This window comes from Neolamprologus multifasciatus, chromosome 15, assembly GCF_963576455.1.
Source record: "Neolamprologus multifasciatus chromosome 15, fNeoMul1.2, whole genome shotgun sequence".
Lineage (NCBI taxonomy): Eukaryota > Metazoa > Chordata > Actinopteri > Cichliformes > Cichlidae > Neolamprologus > Neolamprologus multifasciatus.
In genome coordinates, this window is record NC_140453.1 from 8,959,469 (window position 1) to 8,983,108 (window position 23,640).

At 41.4% G+C, this 23,640-nt stretch overlaps 1 protein-coding gene and 1 long non-coding RNA gene across 4 annotated transcripts in view; both read right to left on the bottom strand.

Annotated features, from left to right (window-relative positions):
• Positions 1 to 23,640, bottom strand: part of LOC146501529 (scavenger receptor cysteine-rich domain-containing protein DMBT1-like) — a 47,260-nt gene that overhangs the window by 20,624 nt on the left and 2,996 nt on the right. For 2 of the 3 annotated variants that reach the window (XM_085132101.1, XM_085132100.1), the window contains 9 exons: positions 22,307 to 22,597; positions 21,879 to 22,193; positions 21,513 to 21,803; positions 20,777 to 21,076; positions 19,702 to 20,016; positions 16,077 to 16,391; positions 15,647 to 15,946; positions 11,939 to 12,229; positions 9,640 to 9,954 (listed from right to left, as the gene is read on the bottom strand). In XM_085132101.1, coding sequence (XP_084988227.1) covers positions 9,640 to 9,954; positions 11,939 to 12,229; positions 15,647 to 15,946; positions 16,077 to 16,391; positions 19,702 to 20,016; positions 20,777 to 21,076; positions 21,513 to 21,803; positions 21,879 to 22,193; positions 22,307 to 22,597 — 2,733 coding nt within the window. The remainder of the gene's footprint in view (positions 1 to 9,639; positions 9,955 to 11,938; positions 12,230 to 15,646; positions 15,947 to 16,076; positions 16,392 to 19,701; positions 20,017 to 20,776; positions 21,077 to 21,512; positions 21,804 to 21,878; positions 22,194 to 22,306; positions 22,598 to 23,640) is intronic. The other variant, XM_085132102.1, reaches the window with a different exon arrangement.
• Positions 72 to 9,633, bottom strand: LOC146501531 (uncharacterized). The gene is made up of 2 exons (XR_014869189.1): positions 8,617 to 9,633; positions 72 to 7,233 (listed from the first exon to the last, which is right to left on the bottom strand). It is a non-coding gene; the product is annotated as an uncharacterized LOC146501531 (long non-coding RNA).

Here is a 23,640-nt window from a genome sequence, read left to right on the forward strand (position 1 = left end):
TAGATAATTTCTATATTGGTTAGAATTAAGATTATTTTTATTTTTCCAGTTCATGAGGACTGTTTTCTTGGCTATGCATAGGGCAGTGAAAACCATATGGGCTATATTCTTATCTGTAGTGACATTATCTAAGCTGCCCAACAAACACACTAAAGGGGAAGTTGGAATTTTACATTTCAGACACTTTGATAAGTCTTCAAATATCTCGCGCCAAAACTTCTGAACTGGTGGACAGAACCAAAGAGCGTGGATATAATTGTCCGGTGTATTGGTTTGACAGTGTGAGCAGTTGTTGGTAGACGTAAAGCCCATATTGAACATCCGATGACCTGTATAGTGCACTCTATGTAGTATTTTGTATTGAATTAATTGAAGACTGGGATTTCTAATTAGATGAAAGGTTTTTAAGCAAATCTGAGACCAGAAGTTTTGGTCTAAGTTAACTGATAAAGCCGCTTCCCATTTTGCAATAGGAAGTGATATTGATTCATCTGTTTTAGAAAGCATTCTGTATATTTTGGATAATAATTTGGAGGTTTTAAGAGTAAGAAATTGAACCACACTTGGTGGTGTTTGTAGTTCAACTTGGACTGGTCATATCTAGATATCCAAGAAACTTTGACGTGTGGCTAACTTCAGAAACAGGTGTATTTTAACCCAAAACAGTCTTTCACCAAATGTAACCAGAAAATTTTGGTGCTAAAGCTCAGGTCCATTTTCAGAAGAGAATTTTTTACAAAATCAGCTGAGCAGCACTAGTGCTGACACCTAAAGAGGATTCCCAAAATATAATTTAACAACACTGTCTTCCTGTATTACTTGGCTAAAACAATCTTAATGCGTAAATATATGCTGTATGGACAAAAATGTTGTGCCACGCCACTTAATGATTGAATCTTGATGTTGCATTTAGTCCCACTGTCAGAAATTTATAAAATCAAGCACCAAGCCATGCAATCTACCTTTTTCAAACATTGGTATTATTATTTTCTCACTAAATTCGATTCAATTTTATTTATATAGCGCCAAATCACAACAAAAGTCGCCTCAAGACGCTTCATAGATACAGAGAAAAACCCAACAATCATATGACCCCCTATGAGCAAGCACTTTGGCGACAGTGGGAAGGAAAAACTCCCTTTTAACAGGAAGAAACCTCCGGCAGAACCAGGCTCAGGGAGGGGCGGGGCAATCTGCTGCGACCGGTTGGGGTGAGAGAAGGAAGACAGGATAAAAGACATGCTGTGGAAGAGAGACAGAGGTTAATAACAGATATGATTCAATGCAGAGAGGTCTATTAACACATAGTGAGTGAGAAAGGTGACTGGAAAGGAAAAACTCAATGCATCATGGGAATCCCCGGCAGCCTACGTCTATTGCAGCATAACTAAGGGAGGATCCAGGGTCACCTGGTCCAGCCCTAATTATATGCTTTAGCAAAAAGGAAAGTTTTAAGTCTAATCTTGAAAGTAGAGATAGTGTCTGTCTCCCGAATCCAAACTGGAAGCTGGTTCCACAGAAGAGGGGCCTGAAAACTGAAGGCTCTCCCTCCCATTCTACTTTTAAATACTCTAGGAACAACAAGTAGGCCTGCAGTGCGAGAGCGAAGTGCTGTAATAGGGTGATATGGTACTACAAGGTCATTAAGATAAGATGGGGCCTGGTTATTTAAGACCTTTTATGTAAGGAGCAGGATTTTGAATTCAATTCTGGATTTAACAGGAAGCCAAAACAGGAGAAATATGCTCTCTCTTTCTAGTCCCTGTCAGTACTCTTGCTGCAGCATTTTGGATTAGCTGAAGGCTTTTCAGCGAGTTTTTTGGACATCCTGATAATAATGAATTACAGTAGTCCAGCCTGGAAGTAATAAATGCATGAACTAGTTTTTCAGCATCACTCTGAGACAGGATATTTCTAACTTTAGAGATGTTGCGCAAATGGAAGAAAGTAGTCTTACATATTTGTTTAATATGTGCGTTGAAGGACATATCCTGGTCAAAAATGACTCCAAGGTTCCTCACAGCGTTACTGGAGGTCAAGGTAATGCCATCCAGAGTAAGACTCTGGTTAGATACCATATTTCTAAGATTTTCAGGGCCGAGTACAATAACCTCAGTTTTGTCTGAATTAAGAAGTAGAAAGTTAGCGGCCATCCAGGTCTTTATGTCTTTAAGACATTCCTGTAGTTTAACTAATTGGTGTGTGTTATCTGTCTTCATAGATAGATAGAGCTGGGTGTCATCTGCATAGCAGTGAAAATGTATGCTATGTCTTCTAATGATGCTGCCTAGGGGAAGCATGTATAGTGTAAACAGAATTGGTCCTAGCACTGAACCCTGTGGAACTCCATAATTAACCTCAGTGTGTGAAGAGGACTCTCCATTTACATGTACAAATTGGAGTCTATTAGATAGATATGATACAAACAACTGCAGCACAGTACCTGTAATATCTACAGCATGTTCTAATCGTTCTAATAGGATATTATGGTCAACAGTATCAAACGCTGCACTAAGGTCTAGCAGGACAAGCACAGAGATGAGTCCACTGTCAGAGGCCATAAGAAGATCATTTGTAACCTTCACTAAAGCTGTTTCTGTTCTGTGATGAGCTCTGAAACCTGACTGAAACTCTTCAAATAAGCCATTCCTCTGCAGATGATCAGTTAGCTGTTTGACAACTACTCTTTCAAGGATTTTTGATATGAAAGGAAGGTTGGAGATTGGCCTATAATTAGCTAAGACTGCTGGGTCTAGAGATGGCTTTTTGAGTAAAGGTTTAACTACAGCCAGCTTGAAGGCCTGTGGTACATAGCCGATTATTAGAGAGATTTCTTCACCTGCACAAACGCCGCCTGCGGTCTTCTCCAGAAATCTGTTAAAAAATGTTTTAGTACAACTTTGGTAAGCCGCACTGCTTGATGGATTGTCAGAGCATTACGGCTGCCATAGTAAGGAGCTTCGCGGAGTAATCTGGGTCCAAAACTCCGTCCTCTCCAGGTCAAACGAACACTGAGAGTTAAAAACGGTCTAAATTCTTTCATCTTTAATAAAATCATCAGCGTTGCTGCTTTACCAGGTGTTACAATTAAATTTTGCATCCATGAAAACAGAATTTATTAAATTTAACGGAGTTAGAAGTTAACAGGAAGTTAGCTCGTTAGTTTCCACCTAAACATGACATACTATGTTCTGACTGAGAGATTTTTGAAACTAATTAAAACGTACAGCTCTGCTACCACTTCCAACATAAATGAAGACAGGAAACTAAACAGCAGTGGCGTTTGGAGGGTTACTGAAGTTGGACTACCTGGTATATAATGTTGTGCTACGTGATTGCTAGCGACACAGCTATGTTAGCATAACATTAGCACAGTGAAGCTGGAGAATGAACGCCAACTTTTTTTCCACTCGATAAAAGTTAACGTGAGGGATTCTGGTGGTTAGGGACAAATGCAATAGCATAGCAGGATGCTATACACGGGCCAAACTTCAGTCAGGAGAACAACTGAGATTATTCAGTACAATACAAGGTTAGTTATTAATATACTGCAAAAACATGGGAATAGAACAGCTGCGAGAGAATTCAACATTAATGAATCAATGTTACGGAAGTGGAGAAAGCGCAGTTTTTGGCTTTCCCCATATTTCAAAAGTGCTTCATCTCTTTGCTATGACTGTCGCCCAGCATAATTTGCGGATTGTAATGGTTGTAGCCGCTGTGATGCTTTCGACCAAAACAGGCGCAGCTTGATGACATCATCAACATGCGCTCTCGCGATAGAGCAGTATAGTCAAAATCTCTATTGTTGGCCAAATTTATATTGTTTCTATCGTATATCGTTTATATCGCTCACCCCTTGTTGTCAGCATATTTCACCAGTTGACAGTTGGGCTGTGTGAATCAGCAGTCATCGGTGTAGAGAATGAAGAGCAGGGGGGAGAGCACACAGCCCTGGGGGAGCCAGTGGAGGTGGAACAGGGACCAGAAAGAGAGTTGTTGACCCGAATTATCTGAGTCGTGTTGGTCAAAAAGACCAATATCCACAGCATTAGCTGATCATCCAAGTGAAATTGGGAGGAAAGTTTAGTGACCAGGATATGAAGCTGCAGAGTGTTGAACACTGATGAGAAATCAGCAAACAGAAGTCTGGCAGAGGAGTCAGGGAGTTCCAGATGTTTGTGGATGGAGTCCAAGATGAAGATTTTTGCATCATCGACACCTCTGTGTGCACAGTAAGCAAATTGGAGTGGGTCCATCAGGGGGTCAGTTGCTATTACAATTAGATGTTTTATGATCTTCTCCATGGCCTTCATCACCAGGGAGGTGAGGGCTAGGGATGGGTGTCGTTTAGGTTTTATCCGATACCAGTACCAAACCGGTACTTTTGAAACAGTGCCGGTGCTTAAACGGTGCTCAAAACGGTGCTTAAAGAATGGAGAACACAAAATTGGTCCAAAAACCTCTCATGTTCAGCTGGGTTTTTTTGTAAAAAGATAACAATGTTAGCCTTTTCTGCAGCTATAGGGCATATATGGTATCACTCTTGGCTGGAAGCAGTGCTTAATCAATGGAAAAAACACAAACTTTGTCCAAAAACCTCTCATGTTTAAGTGTTTTCCACTTTTTCTTTGGTCATTTTAGCCTTTTTGGCCAGGGTGAAGAAAGTATCTGCCATGAAACAAGAAGACAGCCGCATGTAACTATGACGGTGTTTGCTAGTTCACGTTACATGCATTAATGTAATAAAGTGGTTAGCCTACTCAACATAAATTACACACAAACAACATTAAGCTACACACTCAGAGAAGAACGGCTGCTGCTGCTGCCATCATCATCCGTCATAATTTCTGCTACACTGGCAGGGCTAGGGGCCAGGACTCTCCTCTTCGGGTTTTTGGGGGATGTTGCTAATTCCAGGTCCAATAACGGGCACTACACCCGCAGTAGATGTGCACGGTGTGAGGTCTCGCAGCAAGCTATCAAATACGGCGCATTTCTCGGCTTTTAAAATAACGCTATACGTCGCCAGGTGTTTCATCAGATTTGAGGTGTTATCTCCTTTGCACAGTATCACAGTATCAGCTTAAAGTACTTGTTGCAGGCTGCTGAGTTTGTATCTTTTGCTGTGAAGTACAGCCAGACTTTGACCGCTTCGCCTTGGGCATTTTAAACCTGTAGCTCTGCTCTAAAAGAACGTACGTACCTGGGCCCGCCTACTATCCTCGGAAACGTAAAATGATTGGCTAGAATCTAAAGTGTATCACATCTCAGGGGAGAAAAAAAAGCACCAAAATAAAGCACCGAAATGTGCGCTGCTTTTCGGTCTGGTTACTACCGTTTATGTCAGAACCGGTACCCATCCCTAGTGAGGGCCACAGGACGAAGATCATTTAGAGACTAGGTTGTTTCTTTTGGGGATGGGGATGACTTTGGAGTGTTTCCACAGCTGGGGGATGGTGTGACTGTCAATTGAGTGTTGAAATAGAGTCCGGAACACACTTCCTAGTTGCCCTGCATAGTTTCTCAGAACTCGACTGCTGATGCTGTCAGGGCCGGGTGAGCTCCTCTCCCTGGTCCTCCTGAGGGTTCTCACCATGTCCTCAGTCCTGAAGGTGAGTGCAGAGCTGCCAGGTTTTAGTGAGGATCTGGACTCCTCAAGCTGGGTGATATTATCCAATAAAATAGGAAACGGGTACAAAAAACTAAAAGGTGACAAAGTCCAACTGAAAACATTTGGTCAACAATGTAGGAGCCCTGACAGGGTGTTAGTGGTCCATGAGAGGTCCTCTGCTATGTGAGTCCCCAGGAACTTGAAGGTGGACACTTGCTGAACACAGTCCCTATTAATGTGGAGAGGAACGCATTTCTGCCTGTGCCTGCTGAAGTCAGTGACCATCTCTTTAGTTTTGATGGCGTTGAGCATAAGGTTCAGTACACACACAATCATAAGTGTACAGGCCATACAGGAGAGGGCTCAGCACACAGCCTTGGGAGGAGCTGGTGCTGAGGGTTAGGGTGGAGGAGCAGGTAGTGCCGATTATAACTACCTGAGGGTTGTTTGAAAGAAAAGAAAATCTCTGATCAAGGAATAAATCGAGGCGGGCGTGTAGGGGTGTGGCAATCTATTTGCCCTGTAAGGGCCAGGTTCTACGAGAGGCAGGTCTTTGAATGCCACAGGACAAGCCTTTCAAATGTGTGTGTCTCTGCTGTTTGTGCTTAAAGACTCTTCACCCTGGGGTGCGCATCGCTTTGCTGTTCTGCTATGTAGAATTGTCATGCTATACTCTGTATGTATTTTCTTGTTGTTCATATGATTCAGTGTATTAAACTCTTTTCTAAGAATTGTACTTTTCCAGAGGATCTTTTTAAGTTCCTTGATTTTAATCTAAAAAAAAAAAAAAAAAGCTGGATCTCCACATCGTTGGTTTATAAAGGTTATAATGATGGCTTCAAAATTTGCAACTTCAGCCTCCAGTCCTAAAAGTCTGAGGGAAGATGAGTTTCTAAATCAGGGGTCGGCAACCCTAGGCACGCGTGCCACAGTTGGCACGCGAAGGGTTAACTGATGGCACGACCATAGCTGGACTAGCCATCGGGCATACCGGGCATTTGCTCGGTGGCCCGATAATTTTTTTTTTTTTTTTGTAACGGTATAAACAACGAAAGGTGGTGGATTGGCCAGATGCTGGCCGGTGTGTAAAAATAACTCAGTTGTTTGGTGGTGGCTATGGCGGAGCTTCCAGAGATTCAGTAACATTAGCAAGTGGTGGAGGCCAGCAGGTGGATCAGGGAGAGGGGAGGCAGGAGGAGCACAGACCCGAGGCAGCCGCCGGTCCGACTGTCAGTTCAGGTAAGAAGATATGACCTGCAGTCTATCTGGGTCAGATATAAACCAAGTTTAGGTGGAGTTTATTTTCGTTGTGCTAACTTTTTACAGTCAGTTACAATAACTTGTGCTGCGTACTAGCTAGCATGACAGAGTTTCTATATAGCTGGGTGGGTGCTATGGTGTTACTGATAGTGAACTTTATTTCATTCATAAGGTTAGTTAGTAGAGTTGCCAAACATCCCGTAAAAAGACGGAATCCTCCCGCATTCAGAGAAATTATTACGCGTTTTGTGTTGAGCTGAGAAGGGACACAGTTTGTCCCGGACTTCAGCTAGGATGGAAAAAGACACAAAGGTGGAGTTATTCTGTCGTTACGCTGCACAGCTGCCTCTTCTTCTCCTCTCATTCTCCACCCTCCCTCTCCTGTTGCTACTTTAATCATGAAACTGATCAATGATCAGCTGATCGGCTTTTCTCTCTTGTTTGTTTATCGCCCACTTTGCGCCAGATGTCGCGCTAAACAACAGCAGCATGTTTAAGCTTGATCAGCTGTTGTTAGAATTTATTTAATATTAATTTCTAGTATCAGCTGATGTTTGCTGGAGCCACACCCGTAAAAGCTGCTGGTCATTTTGTCGGTTTGGATATGTGGTGAGAGGGAAACATGAAGATGAAACCAGAAGATGTCCTTACTGAATCATCAGAGCTGAACAGGTGATGGAGAAACAGGTTCACCTTTTAGGTGACATGAATAAGTTGGAGGGAAGTTATGAACTGTTTCTGAGAGACAAATAACATCAGGATCCTTTTCTATGTAGCTGATGGCTGGTAACTGTGCAGGGGTGGATCTAGCAAAGTTCTGCCAGGGGGGCAGGTAGGGCATTAACAGGGAAAGGGGGGCACAAAGAAATACTTTTCTTTCTTATTCTCATTTAAAATGTCTGGCTGTTATTAAATAATTATCTGAAGCTTACAACCAAAGTTTTTATCTGACATAAAATGTATAGAAATCATACATATACCAACAACATTGTACATCACTGTCACAACAGCATTTGTTTTTATTCAAAGGCTTTATGGCTTTAATACCTGGTGGGCCGGTCTTTAGTCAAAATGCCCAGGCTGGGTTTTTTTGTCCCAGTCCAGCCCTGGGCACGACACGCAGTGAATTAATCTGAGAAGTTGCATCAAAAAATAAATGGCCGCACCAGCGGTGCACATCGCAAATCAGCTCGCATAGACACATTAGTTGTTCCTCTTCTTAATGACGGTATCTTAGCTAACAACCCCAACTACCAGATTCAACTTGTAATTGGCTAAAAATAACTTAGCCTACTGGTGAGAGGGACGTTGTTAGCTTTCCACATTCCGACACTTCAAAAGCTTCAGGAGCTTTCCTCTCAGCACAGCATCAGCACCACGGAAATACACGGATACATCCATAGACTCGAGACACAATGCATTTTTGGGACTTTCAGGTGTTTGGACCAATGTTTTATTTTCTGATCAAACCAGAAATCTTTAATGAGCAGCTAGATTTGTCTCGCATTAACTGGCTGAGTTAATGCCAGTTAATGCAACATCGAAGCAGCTGGAATCCACAGCTGTGCGTGTTCATGGAGCTTGCATTTTCACCTGCTGGACATCACTACCTGACAAGTTTAACTGTCTTCAGAACATTGCAGAGGCCTTATTGACAGTACTTGGCTCTACATATCTGTGTGAGCAGATATTCTCTCACATGAGTCCTCAGGTAGCTGTCTGAATGCTGGACACTCGGAGACCTGTGTCTCTGAGTGGGAGACCAAAGATCACATTAACATGTGTGTCTCTGTATTAACAGACATGCCATATTGGCTTAGTTTATTTTTCTTATCATTGTTGTGAGGAAACCATAAATAGCATTTGTATTTTCTGTTGTACAGTTCATTTGCTGTTATGGAGTTCTTGTTATGGATAAAAAGTGTCTTTTTTGTTGCAAAATAGCTGATAACTATGTGCTGATAGCTACCAACATCTGCAAACAAATATAATTCTATAAAGTGGTAATATATATTGTGTAACTGTTCATATAGAGCGTTATTAAATTTATTGCTAATGCAATCATATGGCACACTGACTTCTGAGGAAATTTTAAATGGCACTCGCCATCAGAAAGGTTGCCTACCCTGTTCTAAATTGACCTCTATGGACATTTTCATACTAAGAGTATTGCTGCAGTCATTGAATTTTGTTAACATTGATTAAAATAATAGTAGTTCTGCAGCATACCTTTTACTACAGTGGTAATACATGCAAAAGATTCCCAGTCTGTAACTGGGTGGAGACCCAGTTATTTTGAACACAATAAAGAGGCTTTAGCTTCACAGTAAGCACCAGCACTCTATCCATGTTCAAATACTAATAGACACAAAATACTAAAAAATGTAGGAAGGAAACACATATGACATGACAATGAGAGAAGGCTGATTCAAACATCAGTCAGTGTAATCCCAGATTAAATGGGACAGTTAAATCAGAAAGAATATCTGTTTTGAAGTCAGTACCAAATCAAAAGTTCAGATTCAGCTGCTCTGGTGACTCCTTGGGAAAAAAAATTTAAGTGCAGTTTGTAAATCACAGTCATTATCTGTTTCAAAGTATGCTCAGTGACTAAGACACTTGTAATTATTAACCAGTAAGTGTGTAGTAGAGCAGTCTCTCCCCCCCCCCCCCCCCCCCCCCCCAAAAAAAAAGGCTCTATAATGGTACGTCACGAAGCAGTTGGTCACATCACATCACAGCAATACACAATAGTAAGGGTTTACCTGCACAGAGAACACCAACATCATATTCATGCCCGCAGGTTGCTCTTCTAAAACCTTTGACTGAGCATTGCTGAAGAGATGTCGCAGTGTCGAAACATGAATTGCTAGCCTCCACCACTGACCCACTGCCACGGCCAAAAAAAGCAGCACCACGAGCTTTCATGGCACGTCCACACTCCAGCGACTCACACACCACTCCAGCTTTACTTAGAGTCCACTCCGTGTCACACACTGTGTGCCACTGGTCATCATGACGAACCTCCACTCTTCCAGAGCACTCATCAGTACTGTTAACCAAGCGGACTGTCAAGCTTTCTGTGAAGGCAAATAAATAACATATGTAGCCACAGGTATGGAAGATTAACCAACAAACAACTGTGATATAGTTAGGTATATTGTATACTATTTGAATTTAAATTCAGAAAATGTACAACTTTAAGAAAAATATTCACTTATTTTGAGTTTTGTGGCAACATGTTCCAAAACAGTTGGAAAAGGTTTGTTTTCCACCACGTTTACCATTCTGTAGCATCCCCTCTTCTCTTAACAACAATCTGTAAAGATCTGGGAACTGAGGATACCAGTTTCTAGACTTCTACCTACTCAAACGTCCTGAGTCTTCTGTGTCATGTTTTGTGATGCTTAAAATGTTTTCACTTGGTTTTCACAGTAGCCATCCTGTTGTAATGAAGTTTATTGATAAGTTCAATAAGAAAGATCAATGGTCTCACATCTGTCTGCTCCCAGGTGCTGCCGGCTAAATCTAAGCTTCACATCACTCCCATGCTGTCAAGCTGTTCTTGACATCACTAGTCTAGTTGGATCACCTTTTCCCCAGCCTTCTCGAGGCCAGTCGGCATTCATGCCGCATGCTTTAAATCTCACTACACCTCTCCTTTGCAGTCTCCTTCATGCAATCGTTTCCATGTCTTTATCACGTTCACACTATTAGATGCTCTCATCTTGATGCATGCTCAATAATCCAGGTAAGTAAATGCCAAAAGGTTGATTCTGTTCATCTGTATGTGGAATTTTCAGTGGGAGAAACGTTTTGTCACTCATTGAAGGGGCTTCTTCAGTCTCAGCTGACTGCAGGTTTCCCCAACCTTATAGACACTACATTTGCACATTGACTGAAACTAGCCAACTGAAAGAACAATGGGTTGTGAGGTCAGTTCCTTGATCATTAGTATGCAAATTGTCATGACCATTAATCAACAACCGCTGATCAAAGACCATTGATCATTGATCATTGATCAAAGACCATTGATCAGAGACCATGAGTTCCATTCACAGAGAGGTGGGGAATGGCTGCAATCATAGCATTGTAAGATGGTGAAAGATGTACCCTTACGTCTTCTTGACTCTCCGCTCAAACCAGAGTTCCTAATGCTAATAATTAAAACCCTCAAACTTTTCTATTAGTCTAACAAGCCTGCGCGACTGGCAATTGTCTGCTTACTGATTCTCTACTAGCCAAATTCAGGCTTTTCACTCATCTTAAGCCATCTCAAACTTTCCCCTCTCAGATCAGAAATCAATTTGTGCACCTTTTCTGGGCACTTTAGGCATCCTAGGTAATAAAATCCTGCTGAAATTTCCGGGCTCCCCATCCTTTAACTTCCTCCCCTGTTTGGCCATCTAAATCTCTTTCGTCAAGTCATTTTGCCTTCTTTCAAGTCATGTGCATTTACTTTAGATTATTTATCCTAGTTCTCCATGCATTTCTACTACTTTCTGTCATTTTATTTTTTTTTTCATGGATTGGTAATAGCACTGGTAATAGTTATGAGGAGTCCTCCTGAGTTTCTGCTGTTTCCTGTCCATCACAGGAATGATTAAACCATACTTCTTATAAGGTAAAATTGGCAATGTGTGCATCCCTATATTCATGCCATTATAGGACCATCTCCCTTGGCTGCTGCTCTAATGGAGGGTCCTGTTGCCCTAAAACCTGTATACACATTTCACCATTTTTGATCTACTTCCAGATGTTTCATAGGCATTTATGCCTTCATGCCTTCATATTGATACTGACACTCATTCTATAATAAACTAAAAAGCGTGCAGTTTGTTTTCCCATAGAAATTGAACTAAATGCTGATAACAAATCCCTCACATCTTTATTTTGGAGTTTGCAGATTCCATTTTTTCAAAAAGAATTTCAGATTTGGTATATTTAGATTCTATTGTAAATCCCATATGGGTTTATGAGATGTCCAAATCATTACATTCTGTTTTACATATATTTTACGTAGAATAAAAAAATTTCAGAGTTGGGTTTCCATGTTTTTCTTACCTGTGCAGAAAATACCAGCCACTGCAGTGTTGTTGCAAAGATATGATTCTTTTGGACACTGATTCAATGTAGACTCTCTTCCATTGCAATTAATTTGATCAGTCCAGGTCTGTCCTGTACCAGGACCAAGCTGAATAAGCTTATGAGGCCTTCCACAGTCCAACTGTCTGCACACCACTGTTGCATCATTCATGTCCCAGGATTCAGCACACACAGTCCCCCACTGGTTTTTATCAAAATATTCTACTCTTCCATCGCAACGAGTGGATCCACCGGTTAATCTCACATTACCTGGAAATCATAGTTGTTATATTAGTGCAACAAATATTATTATATTATTACATTAGTTATACATTAGTACATCAAATTTAACTTGACCCCCACCACTGTGTGTGGGCTGATTTACATTTTTTTAATTACATTAATTTGTCCTTTTTTGTACTATAGGGACACACAAACTGTCATGGTCCTGGGTCAATGTACCCAGTGTTTGGAGTTTTCTTGTGTTTTTGTCATTTTATAGTATGTTGAAGTCAACTTTGTTGGTCTTAAGTTTATTCTGTAGTACCTAGGTTGTTCTGTTTAGCTTTTGTTTATTAGATTCCCCCGTGTGTCTTTGCCCTCCCTCTGTGTGCCTGTGTATTTCATATTTCTTAGTCCAGCATGAATATACCATTCAGTTTATTCTGTATTTCTAGTCTTGTTCTTGCCTTTGTGTTTCCTCCCCTGTTAGGTCAGCCTTGTCTTCATGTGCATCTGTCTGTTCCTCTAGTCAGTCTGCATCCCTGTGTACCTCCTGTTTTACATTGATAGTCTCTTGTCTCGTCTTTGCCGTGTTTTCGTCTTGTATTTAGTGTCTGCATCTTCCTCTGGTCGTCATCGCGTTCTCTCTCATTCCATACTGTGTGTTCTGTTTGCCAAGCCTGCCTTCCTGCCTAGTTGATTCCCAGTTTAGTTTATGTTGGTGTTCCTTGTTCAGCAATAAAGCTGTTTGTGATTTCATGATTCACATCCTGAGGTCTGCATTTGGGTCCTCCCTTCCTGCCTGCCTCACCCAGTTTATGACAAAAGATCATGATCATAGTATGGACCCAGCAGACCTAATGTTCGGGAGTTTTGAGGAGTATGTGCGCCAAATCATCTGTCTGCGTGGGCAGTGGATCATTCTGACCCGCGAGGGAGAGAAGGATGAGAAAGAGGTCCGCAGCCTGTGCATTCCTCGCCCCAGTACGCGGGATTATTGCCAACCTCGTTATAGGACTTGCCGCTAGTTTCGATCCTCCATCCCTGCAAAGCAAGGATTCCACCGTCAACGCCTCTGCCTCAACATCGGTGTCCAGCTCACCTGCCCCGACACAGATATTCTGCACACCAGGGGTTCCGCTCCTCAGCCCAATCCAAGTCTCATGTAGCATATCAAAGTCTCAGCCAAAGACAATTTTTTCTTCTGAGCCTGCACTTCCTGTGAGTAACACTGCCTCGTCGTTGAACACTAGTCTTAAGTCAGCATGCCTACAGACTCCATCTCATATGTCGGTGGGAGCAACTGAGACTGTGAATTTGTCATCTGATGCTGACTTAAAGAGAGGAGGCTGTTACTCTCCCTCGTGACTGTCCACTTTTCTGAGCACAATAATTCAGAGACTGATAGCTACATTGTCTCTTCCCTGGACTGTATTGCTCCTAGTTCAGAACCTGCTAGCCATTATACTCCTCCTAGTGACTGTTTTGTGACTCCGCCTCTTTTGTCATGTAAAGTCTCTGGTGTTGCTCAGCCAGCTTCTCAATTAGTGACTACTTATTTGGTCTCCCAACAAGCTAATGTTAAGGGCAATAGGGAGACAACCTCAACCTCTATGTCAGCCAAGAGGCTGGGTTTGAACACTGCAGAGCTGGCTGAACAAGTCAAGTTTTCTGTTCCATGTTCATCTGTCTGTGTGCCAAGCTTTTAAGCCAGTTATCCTGAAAATTGACAGTGTTACCCCACCAGAGCTGCCTGAAACAGCATTGTGCACACTTGGGTTGAACAGTGCTGGACAGTTTGTAAATTCTGCAACGGAGGGTTATTGTGACTGTGTTTCTGATAGTGACTGTAATTTCAGGGATTCCTGTGTTTCCAAGCTTGAAGTTTCTGAAAGTAATTTTGGGCCTGTCCTGGAAACCAGTGAGGTTTGCATCTCAGGGCTCACTAATGTGCCAGCTGATGACTGTACTCCTGTGCCTATCAAGCATAACACTGACTGACACACAACCAGACTGCAAAGTACTAATTACCACCAGTAGTGGTAATTCTAAAGACCCTCCTGTAGCAACAATGGTTAAGGTAGCCAAGGAGGCTTATAGCCATAAGCAGGCCACCTCAAAGACTAAGTTCAGCTTTTCTGAGCTAACCCCTCCCAAGACTGCTAGTTCTAACCTGGAGAGCTTAAGAACAACAGATTTTCTAAGACCAACCAACCCTAAGTCTATATTTTATGAAACTGTGTTTGGCACCATTAACCTTGTTTCCCCAGTGACTGTGACTCTGCCTGGGCCTAACCCAAAGACTGAGCTGGATGTCTCAGGTTACTCTGGACCCTGGGAGATTCTCTCTTCTATTGCAGCTGTCCTGCACCGTCTGGTCCTGTGCCCATAGAGCCACTACAGAGCGCCTACAGGCTTGTTTCCCTGGCCCTCAAACCTGCAAAGGCGGCACGGTGCTGTCACACTGATGGTAAAGACAGCGCCCTTTTCTGCGGTGCCGCCTTGCTGTGATCCCAGCCACCATCGATGAGTCGGACCCCCGGGACAATGGGTGGGGGCGCAGCAGATGCCGTTTGTGAGTTGGGAACTATTGCCTGAATGTCAAAGCTCCTTGTAGCCAGGAGAATGCGATCCGCTTCTTCTGCAAGTGAGCGGTAATCCTTCGCAGCCAGTGACAACAGGAGTTGGCGAGGCTAGCTTGCACTGGTGCCAGCAACTGTCGGAGTAAGAGGTGATGTGATGGCTGCATGCAACCACACAATTGAGATACTTGGGTAATATTCATTTGGTCTTTTGTCTTATGTTTACGTTATGCTCTAAAGCTTCTGTGATCATAAGTCAACTAATTTGATATTTTGAGTTTACCTGTAATGCATGACAGCACTAAGCTATAGCCCAAATGGTGGCATAGACTTTGCTTTGCATTGTTTGTTATTTTATATGGGTATATGTTATATTAATTATAGTTTGGACCCGGAAGCAGGGTTTATCACGTCATCATTTAAAGATTGGATAACCCACCTGCTGTGAATGTTTTAATGCAGTACAGTTGTTATTATTATCACTTGTCACATCCTGTTTATGATAGTCAAAATAAATAACATTCATATAAGAAATAAAATTGTCTGTGTAAATTGTATGTGGTATTAGATAGGTCTGTCATAAGGGTGGTACTTCAAAAGCCATATATTTTATGACTTGGTACTCACAGTGAAAAGTTTCTAAAATAAAACTTTCCTTTTTTTTTTGCTCTTTATTATATCTTTTATTTAGTATCAAAACGGGTTAGGGTTTCAAAAACAAGGAGAAAAAGAAAACAAAGAAGCAAAAGATGAAGACACATAAACAAAAAATAAACAACATTAATATGGAAATCAAGAGTTTTTTCTTTCCATTCTCAAATTTTAAATTTGTGAATGAAAAATTTACTTTTTTAAATCCTACTTTTTATCTGACAAGTCTTACCTGAGCATACCACAGAGGCTTCTTCAATACGGTCCATGACAGATCTGCTGTAGTCTCTAAATGAGCACTGTGTGAGAGAGCTCTCTATACCATTACAGTAGATCTCATATCCTTTCAGATCTCCACCTTGACCAAATGACTCTGAGATCTTGACAGGATCTCCACAATTTATCTCTCTGCACACCACTGTGGCTTCATTCATTCCCCAGTTAACATTAAATGCTGGTGACCAGTGTTCAGCATGGTGGACCTCCACCCTTCCTGAGCACACGTCAGTCCCATTGCTCAGTCGAATGGTAGCTTAAAAGCAGAGAAAAGCAATAGGTAGTTGGTGCCATAAATTGTATTAATTGAAATCCATATGATATTCTCACTGGTGTCGTAAATGTTTAAAAAAAACACTGTATTAAATGAAACATCTAGTTTTTACCTGAACAAATCACTCCTGCATCTTCACCGTGACCACAGTTATTTTCTCCAAATGATTGATGCCTGCATTGCCCAAGGGATGTCTCATTACCCAGACAGTTGACATCATCAAGCCAGATCTTTCCTTGGCCTTTACCAAAAAAGGCCTTAGATTTGGCTCGCTGAGGTGTTCCACAGTCCATGGCTCTGCACACCACCTCAGCATCTTTTAAGTCCCATTCATCATCACACACTGTTCCCCACCAGCCTTCATGCAGAATCTCCACTCGACCAGAGCATCGGTCAGTGCCATTCACAAGCCTTATTGGTGGTTTACCTTTGGACACACATGAAAGTAATAGCAATGGATATTTCAATATCTTAGTTTTTCAGTGTTAACAGATTTTTAAGGATTATTTTCACCATGCAGTATGCTGAGAAGAGTCCGTCATTATCTGAACTACAACCCAAAGTTAATGGCTGTCCCCCTTTTCAGACAATACCTCATACTGGACTGGTCATATGTAGTTATCCAAGAAACTTTAACGTGTGGCTACTTTCAACAGGTGTATTTTAACCCAAAACACAGTCTTTCACCAAATGTAACCAGGAAATTTTGGTGCTAAAGATGAGGTTCCAGACAAAAACTATTACAAAATCAGCTGAGCAGCACTAGTGCTGACACCTAAAGAGGATTCCCAAAATATAGTTTAACAACACTGTCTGCTTGTATCACTTGACTAAAATAATCTCAGTGTGTAAATATATGCTATATGGACCAAACTATTATGGCACATCTCTTAATCATTGAATCCTGATGTTTGATTTAATTCCACTGTCACAGATGTATCAAATCAAGCACATAGCCATTAGGGTTGCAACAATACATGTATCAGTATTGAACCGTTCGATACAGTGCTTTCGGTTCGGTATGCATATGTATCGAACAATACAAAATGTTTATTTTATTTTATCAACTTTTCTTCTGACGATGCTGTCTGTGTGGAGAGCTCAGTGGATCTGCGTTCGACTACTCCGCCAAGGCTGCACTGTCGAGCGCAGATCCACTGAGCGCAGCTCAAGCTAACAAGACAGAAGCTAAGCTCGTTGTAACATGGCAACTGCCTCAACGCTCCCCCACCGTCATTTAGATCTGGCGTTTGGAACTATTTTGGTTTTCATGTGAAGCATGACCCTGATGGACAAAAGTAAAACAGTATGTCGGATGTGCCACGCAATGCTCAATTACATTGGTGGGAACTAGTGCGTTAGCACAGTTAACGTGTTGATGCCCCACGTCCAGCCCCACGCATGGGGTGATCTGTGGTAACTCTTTAACGGAGATTTGCTGCATTACGGCATTAACGTCATTTTAACAAGATTAACGCTGACAGCACTAGAGGGAACAGAACGAATGTGACTGCACATTTACACCGACATCATCCTAGTACAAAGACAAGTGGCAGCAGACAAAAACAACAAGCACGCATGCTACAAACTTTACCCGAGTCATTTAAACAGCCGTTAGCACATGATTCTCCTTATGGGGACCTGATATGTTTAATATGCTGCTGAGAATATACCCCAGAAGAAGCGTATAGTATAGCTTTTATTTTGGAAAGATCTCTGTGATAAACTGTCTTTTCCAAAGATGAGTGATTTCTCAATCGGATAGATTTATTTTTTATTACTTAGTTGTTTTAGCAACATTAAATTTAGAAACTGTACTTTTGAGTTAAAATATATATTTCTAATTTTAATAAATGTCAAATTAAAAAGGCATGAACATTTTTTTGTATTGAAAAAATATCAAACCGTGACACCAAAGTATCGAACCGAACCGAACCGTGAATGTTGTGTATCGTTGCACCCCTAATAGCAATGCAGTCTATGTTAGGTTTAATGTATGTGTTGTAGGTTGCCATTTAAAAAGCAGAATGCTTCTGTTTGCTCTCTATGTAACCCATGCATATGAGTACGTGCACGACCTCGATAAGGGGAACAAGCAGCCTTGAGAAGAACGGATTCTACCGACAGCATCCTGGGAGGGCTGCACTCCCATCATATAACCACACACATTGTATAACCATGCTTGCACAATTACACTTTGTAACCAGATATAGTAATTTCTCTTAGGTAATACAGCAACAAGTGTTATGAATATTCATGTGTTTAACCAATAAAAACACCCTGAAGGGGGAAAGCAAGTTGAAGTGGGTTGGAGACAACTGCTTCCATCTCGCGAGTGAAAACTTGAGCTCTGTCTGACCTCGTTCCTGAGTGAGTTTCTGTTTATCCAGCAGTATCAGGGGTAAAACTCTGACAGTCTGCCTTTTTCAAACATTAAAACCTACATTTTAGAATACTAGTATACATATATTCTTACATGCTTTCACTCATGCATTCATTCCACAGAATAAAACAGTGAGTACAATTAAATAGCAAATATAAAAGTATACTGTAAATATACTTGAAATACAGTTCTGCTAATAAACAGGATATTGCACTTGTTGGCTGACGTGTCTTACAACGCTAGATACTGGAGCCTCGCCCAGCCCTAGGTGCTGATTGAGAAGACCTGGAAATAGTAATGGGAGAGAGCCTGAGGTTAGGTGTTCTGGGTGAGGGTAAAAATCTCTCCCCTGGCCTTGGAGACCAGGTCTTAGCTCAGGGAGAGGGGCCATGCCTGGCTCCACAAAAGGGACCTCGCCCACCTTAGTGTAATAAGGATCATCTTTAAGTCTTTTCTCTGACTCATAAAGTGAATAATGCTGCCATTCATAATCTATTGTGTCTATTCTTAGTGTAGCCTCCTGATCCCTTAGTGATAAATACAGTGAACAGCAAGCTTTCTTCCTTGTGGCGAACAGGTCGACCTGTGGCTGGCCAACCCAGGTCCAGGTCTAGGTCACCATCTGGGGGCGCAGGGTCCAGTCCCAGTATTGTGGGTTACGCCCTTAACAGCAGATCTGCTTTCCATTTCAGAGCTCCTGGGAACTGAATAGCTCTCAGTGACAACAGATGAATGCTTCTCTACATGATCAATATGAGGGCATAATGTTTTTCAACATATTTTTTTTTCCCATGCACATTCCCACGCACTAGAGTGACCTGTCTAATATCTCTCCTTTCTCTCTCCTTCTGTTACAGTGGATGCTCCTGTGAGAGTCACTCTCCCTGCCCCACTTATAACTAAGAACTCTATGTTTAATAAAAGCGAGTGCCTTGGAAGTCTACTGTGTCTCCTTTTGGGATCCAAGTTCTGCACTCAGCTGCACAGCCTTGACAGTCTGCCTGCAATGGAGATGACAGTGAAGGCGCCAGCTTTTCAGGACCACAAAACCAGCTTAACACCTTATCTCCAACCTGGTTTTTTGGTTAAAAGAGTGGGTAGCTGGGAACAGGACCTATGCTAACACCCAGTGGCCAAGGTGTTGGATTGGTCCATTCTGGCTGGAATAATGATATACAGTACATGACACAGAGAGGATTCCTGATAGTGAGACACTGAACGAGAATACTCATCTCAAAGTTCCATAATGCGACTTCAAACAGTTGTTGACATCACTACAGCGATCTTTTATACAGTCTATGATCTGTTGAAAAAATATTTGACAATTTTGAGCACATCGTATATAAGGCCTTACCTGCACAGTGAACACTAGCATCATGTTCATGCCCACAGGTTGCGCTTCTAAACCCTTTGACCGAGCATTGCTGAAGAGAAGTCACGTTCTCAAAACACAAATTGCTAGCCCCCGCCACTGACCCAGTGCCTTGGCCAAAGAAAGCACCGCCATGAGCTTTCATGGCACGTCCACAATCCAGCAACTCACACACCACTCCAGCTTTACTTAGAGTCCAGTCTGCATCACATACTGTGTGCCACTGGTCACCATGACGGACCTCCACTCTTCCAGAGCACCCATCAGTGCTGTTAACCAAGCGGACTGCAAAGGTTCCTGTGAAGGCAAATAAACTTAAAATGTAGCCAAATTCTGAACAGGTGTGAAAAAATAAGAATAATAAAAAAAATGATGTAATTTGGTATGCACACTATTCAGAAGACAATATCTTTAAAAATAAGAAACTAAGAAAATTATTAAACAGCTAATGTTATATTTGGCATTTTATGGAGAAATCTAAGTTAGGATCCTTTATGAAATGTAAGTTAAAACAGAATTTAATGATAAACCTATATTTTAAAGAAACTATAAAGAAACTAGAAAACTGTCAGTGTTTAAATCGATAAAATGCACTAAGAAAAATATTAATTTAGAGACAATAGTCTGTAAACGTGACAGGTGAACATGGAAACACAAAGGACAAATGCTGACAACACTGATACTGAAAAGGGAACTAAAGATCGTATAACAATTTTCAAAATAAACCAGGGAAAGAGCCAACAGACTGGAGAAAGTGCAACTAATTTAACAAAAAAGATTAAAGACAATACACAGGCACAAGAGAGGCAGGAATACATTGGGAATACAATAAAACTGAAACCATGAAAAGAACTATATGTGAAACCAAAACCTGGGAGTACAAAGAAGCAAATCAGGAAAAGCAGTACTAAGATGCAAAATACTAAATTGTATTTTCTAGGTTCTATTGTGAATCAGACATGGGTTTATGAGGTGTCCAAATCACTACATTCTGTTTTTATTTATATTGGAAAAAACATCAAACTTTTTATGGAATCTTGTTTGCATGTTTTCTTACCTGTGCAGAAAACACCAGCCACTACAGTGTTGTTGCAAGTTCTGTCTTGAAGTGATGTATGTGGACACTGATTCAATGTAGGTTCCTTTCCATTGCATTCAATTTGATCATTCCAGGTCTGTCCTGTACCAGGGCCAAGTTGAATAAGCTTATGAGGCCTCCCACAGTCCAACTGTCTGCACACCACTGTTGCATCATTCATGTCCCAGGATTCAGAACACACAGTCCCCCACTGGCCTTTATCAAAATACTCTACTCTTCCATCACAACGAGTGGATCCACCGGTTAATCTCAGATTACCTGGAAATCAGAGTTGTTGTATTATTGTAACAAAAGTGAGGAAACACCTTATGGGGAAATGTAACTATTGTGGAGAAGATGAAACCTTAGAACATGTTTTTTATTTAACTGTCAGAAATATGATTCAAAACATCAGTAAAGTGGAAGGTAAACAGCATCTTAGAGTTATACTGCAATAAAACTCAAGACATTCATAAAAACCTAACTGTGCAACTCTTACTCGTTCTATTATCTTTACAGTTTCTTTCACTGGGCTGTTCTTTCAGATTTAGACTTTTGATTTAATGTTTTTGACAAGCCTATTATTTAATTCAGTATTAAATAAAAGGTAAAACTAAAGAATGCACATAGGCTAGTCTTTTCTTAATGAGCAAACATGACCTTTGTTATTCTTAGAAAGCACTAGAGGAGCATATCTATAGTTTTTGTCTCTTACCTGAACATACAAGAGAAACACCTTCACATGACCCTTTGTGTTCTTGAAGTTGACATTGGCTGATAGAGTTCACATTATCAGAGCATCTACTTGTGAACCCTTGCAGTGAGCTGTCACCAAAGTAAAAGATGTCTTTGGAATTTTTTGGCTCTCCACAGTTGAGCTCCTTACATAGGACTGTAGCTTCTTTAAGGCCCCAGTTATTACTACAAAGTTTCCCCCATTGGCCATCATGGAAAACCTCCACTCTGCCAGAACAGCTGCCCGTCCCATTGATCAATCTGACTGTCTCTGCAAAGCAGAATTTGGGTTTTTAGGATTTTCATTAAAACTCAGGTTTGAAACTCAGAATAGAGTCTGTGCTACCTGAGCACACGAGACCAGCATCTTCATTGTGGTCACAGTCATGTACTCCAAAACCTCTGTGAGGGCAGTCAGCGAGTAACATCTCATGACCAGTGCACTCCATCTCATCCAGCCAAATTCTATCTTGACCTCTCCCAAAGTAAGCCTTATATTTGACTGAGAGAGCATTCCCACAGTTCATCTCTCGACATGCGACAGTTGCTTCTTGCATTCCCCATTTGTCATCACAGACTGTTCCCCATTGTGAACTGTAGTAGATTTCCACTCTACCAGAACAGCGATTAGTCCCATTCACCAGCCGAATGGGTTGACTATCTTTTAATTAAAAAAAAAAAATTAAGGGTAAGTTTATTCAGAAAGGGCACAGTCTAACAGTGTCACTTTTACAATTAATTACTGATAGTTTTGTGAGCACATGTGTGACTTACTTCCACAGACAACAGTAGCATCATCACAACTTTCATTGACTTTTAGAAGTGAGCACTGTGAGACAGAGGTCTCATTTCCAGAGCAGATGGTTTTAATTGCAGGCAGGGCACGTGCATCTCCAAAATACAAAGTCTCAGTCTGAGTGGGTGGATCGCCACAACCAGCTTCTTGGCACACAACCTGAGCTGCTTGTTTGCCCCAATCACTGCAAACTCGTTTCCACTGAGCTTCGTGGTAAATTTCTACTCTGCCATTGCAACGAGTGGTTCCATTGACAAGCCGCACATGTCCTATAAAATATATAAAACTAAATGGTTAGTCTATGACAAATAACACAAAAAGTATGAAATCCACTCTTTGTATTTGCTAATAACCTGAAGACTATAGACAGGGGAGAACATTTATAGCTAATTTTATGCCAAAACTGAATTCAGTTATGAAAAGTGATATTTTCCAGTTTTTGGTTCCAATTAAGGGGACTATCTCTCTAAGGGGAAGTAAGTCTTTCAAGAACTTATTTTGATCATTTTTAGGTTTATTTGGGCAGGACCTGGTTAATTAAGGCCAGCATCAAAATTGGTATTTTTAATTGACATTAAATACACAAAATATTTTTTTGTAATCAACATTAAACTTTTAAAGCAAGAGTTCTATACTGGCACAGCTGTTTTAATTAAAAAAGAATGGAGGTAATGTACGAAGAAATGTCACTGAAGTTGACTGGAAAGGTAAAGAAATTCCCATTGCATTTTACTACATTTTAATATGCTGGCTCATATTCTTAAGTTCTTTATTCTTGGGGCAAAACATATGGTTATGTTGTAACACTGGTACTCTGAGTCAGAGTAGCCTGTTTGGCGCCCCCCCCCCCCACACACACACACACAGTATTGTACATTAACATTGAACTTTTGTCGGAACCATACTGAATTTCACCAGAGAAACATACACGCACACCAGTGGCGGTCCTAGCCTGTTTGGCGCCCTGGGCGAACACTCCCTCTGGCGCCCCCCCTCAAGGCGCTTCATAGATACAGAGAAAAACCCAACAATCATATGACCCCCTATGAGCAAGCACTTTGGCGACAGTGGGAAGGAAAAACTCCCTTTTAACAGGAAGAAGCCTCCAGCAGAACCAGGCTCAGGGAGGGGCGGCCATCTGCTGCGACTGGTTGGGGTGAGAGAAGGAAGAAGTTGGCAGAACAATACTGAATTTCACCAGAGAAACACACACACACATATATGAAGAAAGAGAGAGTATGCATTGTATGCAAACGGCTACCAAACAGCCATCATAATTTGTCATACAATGAGAACAGGAAGAATCAACAAT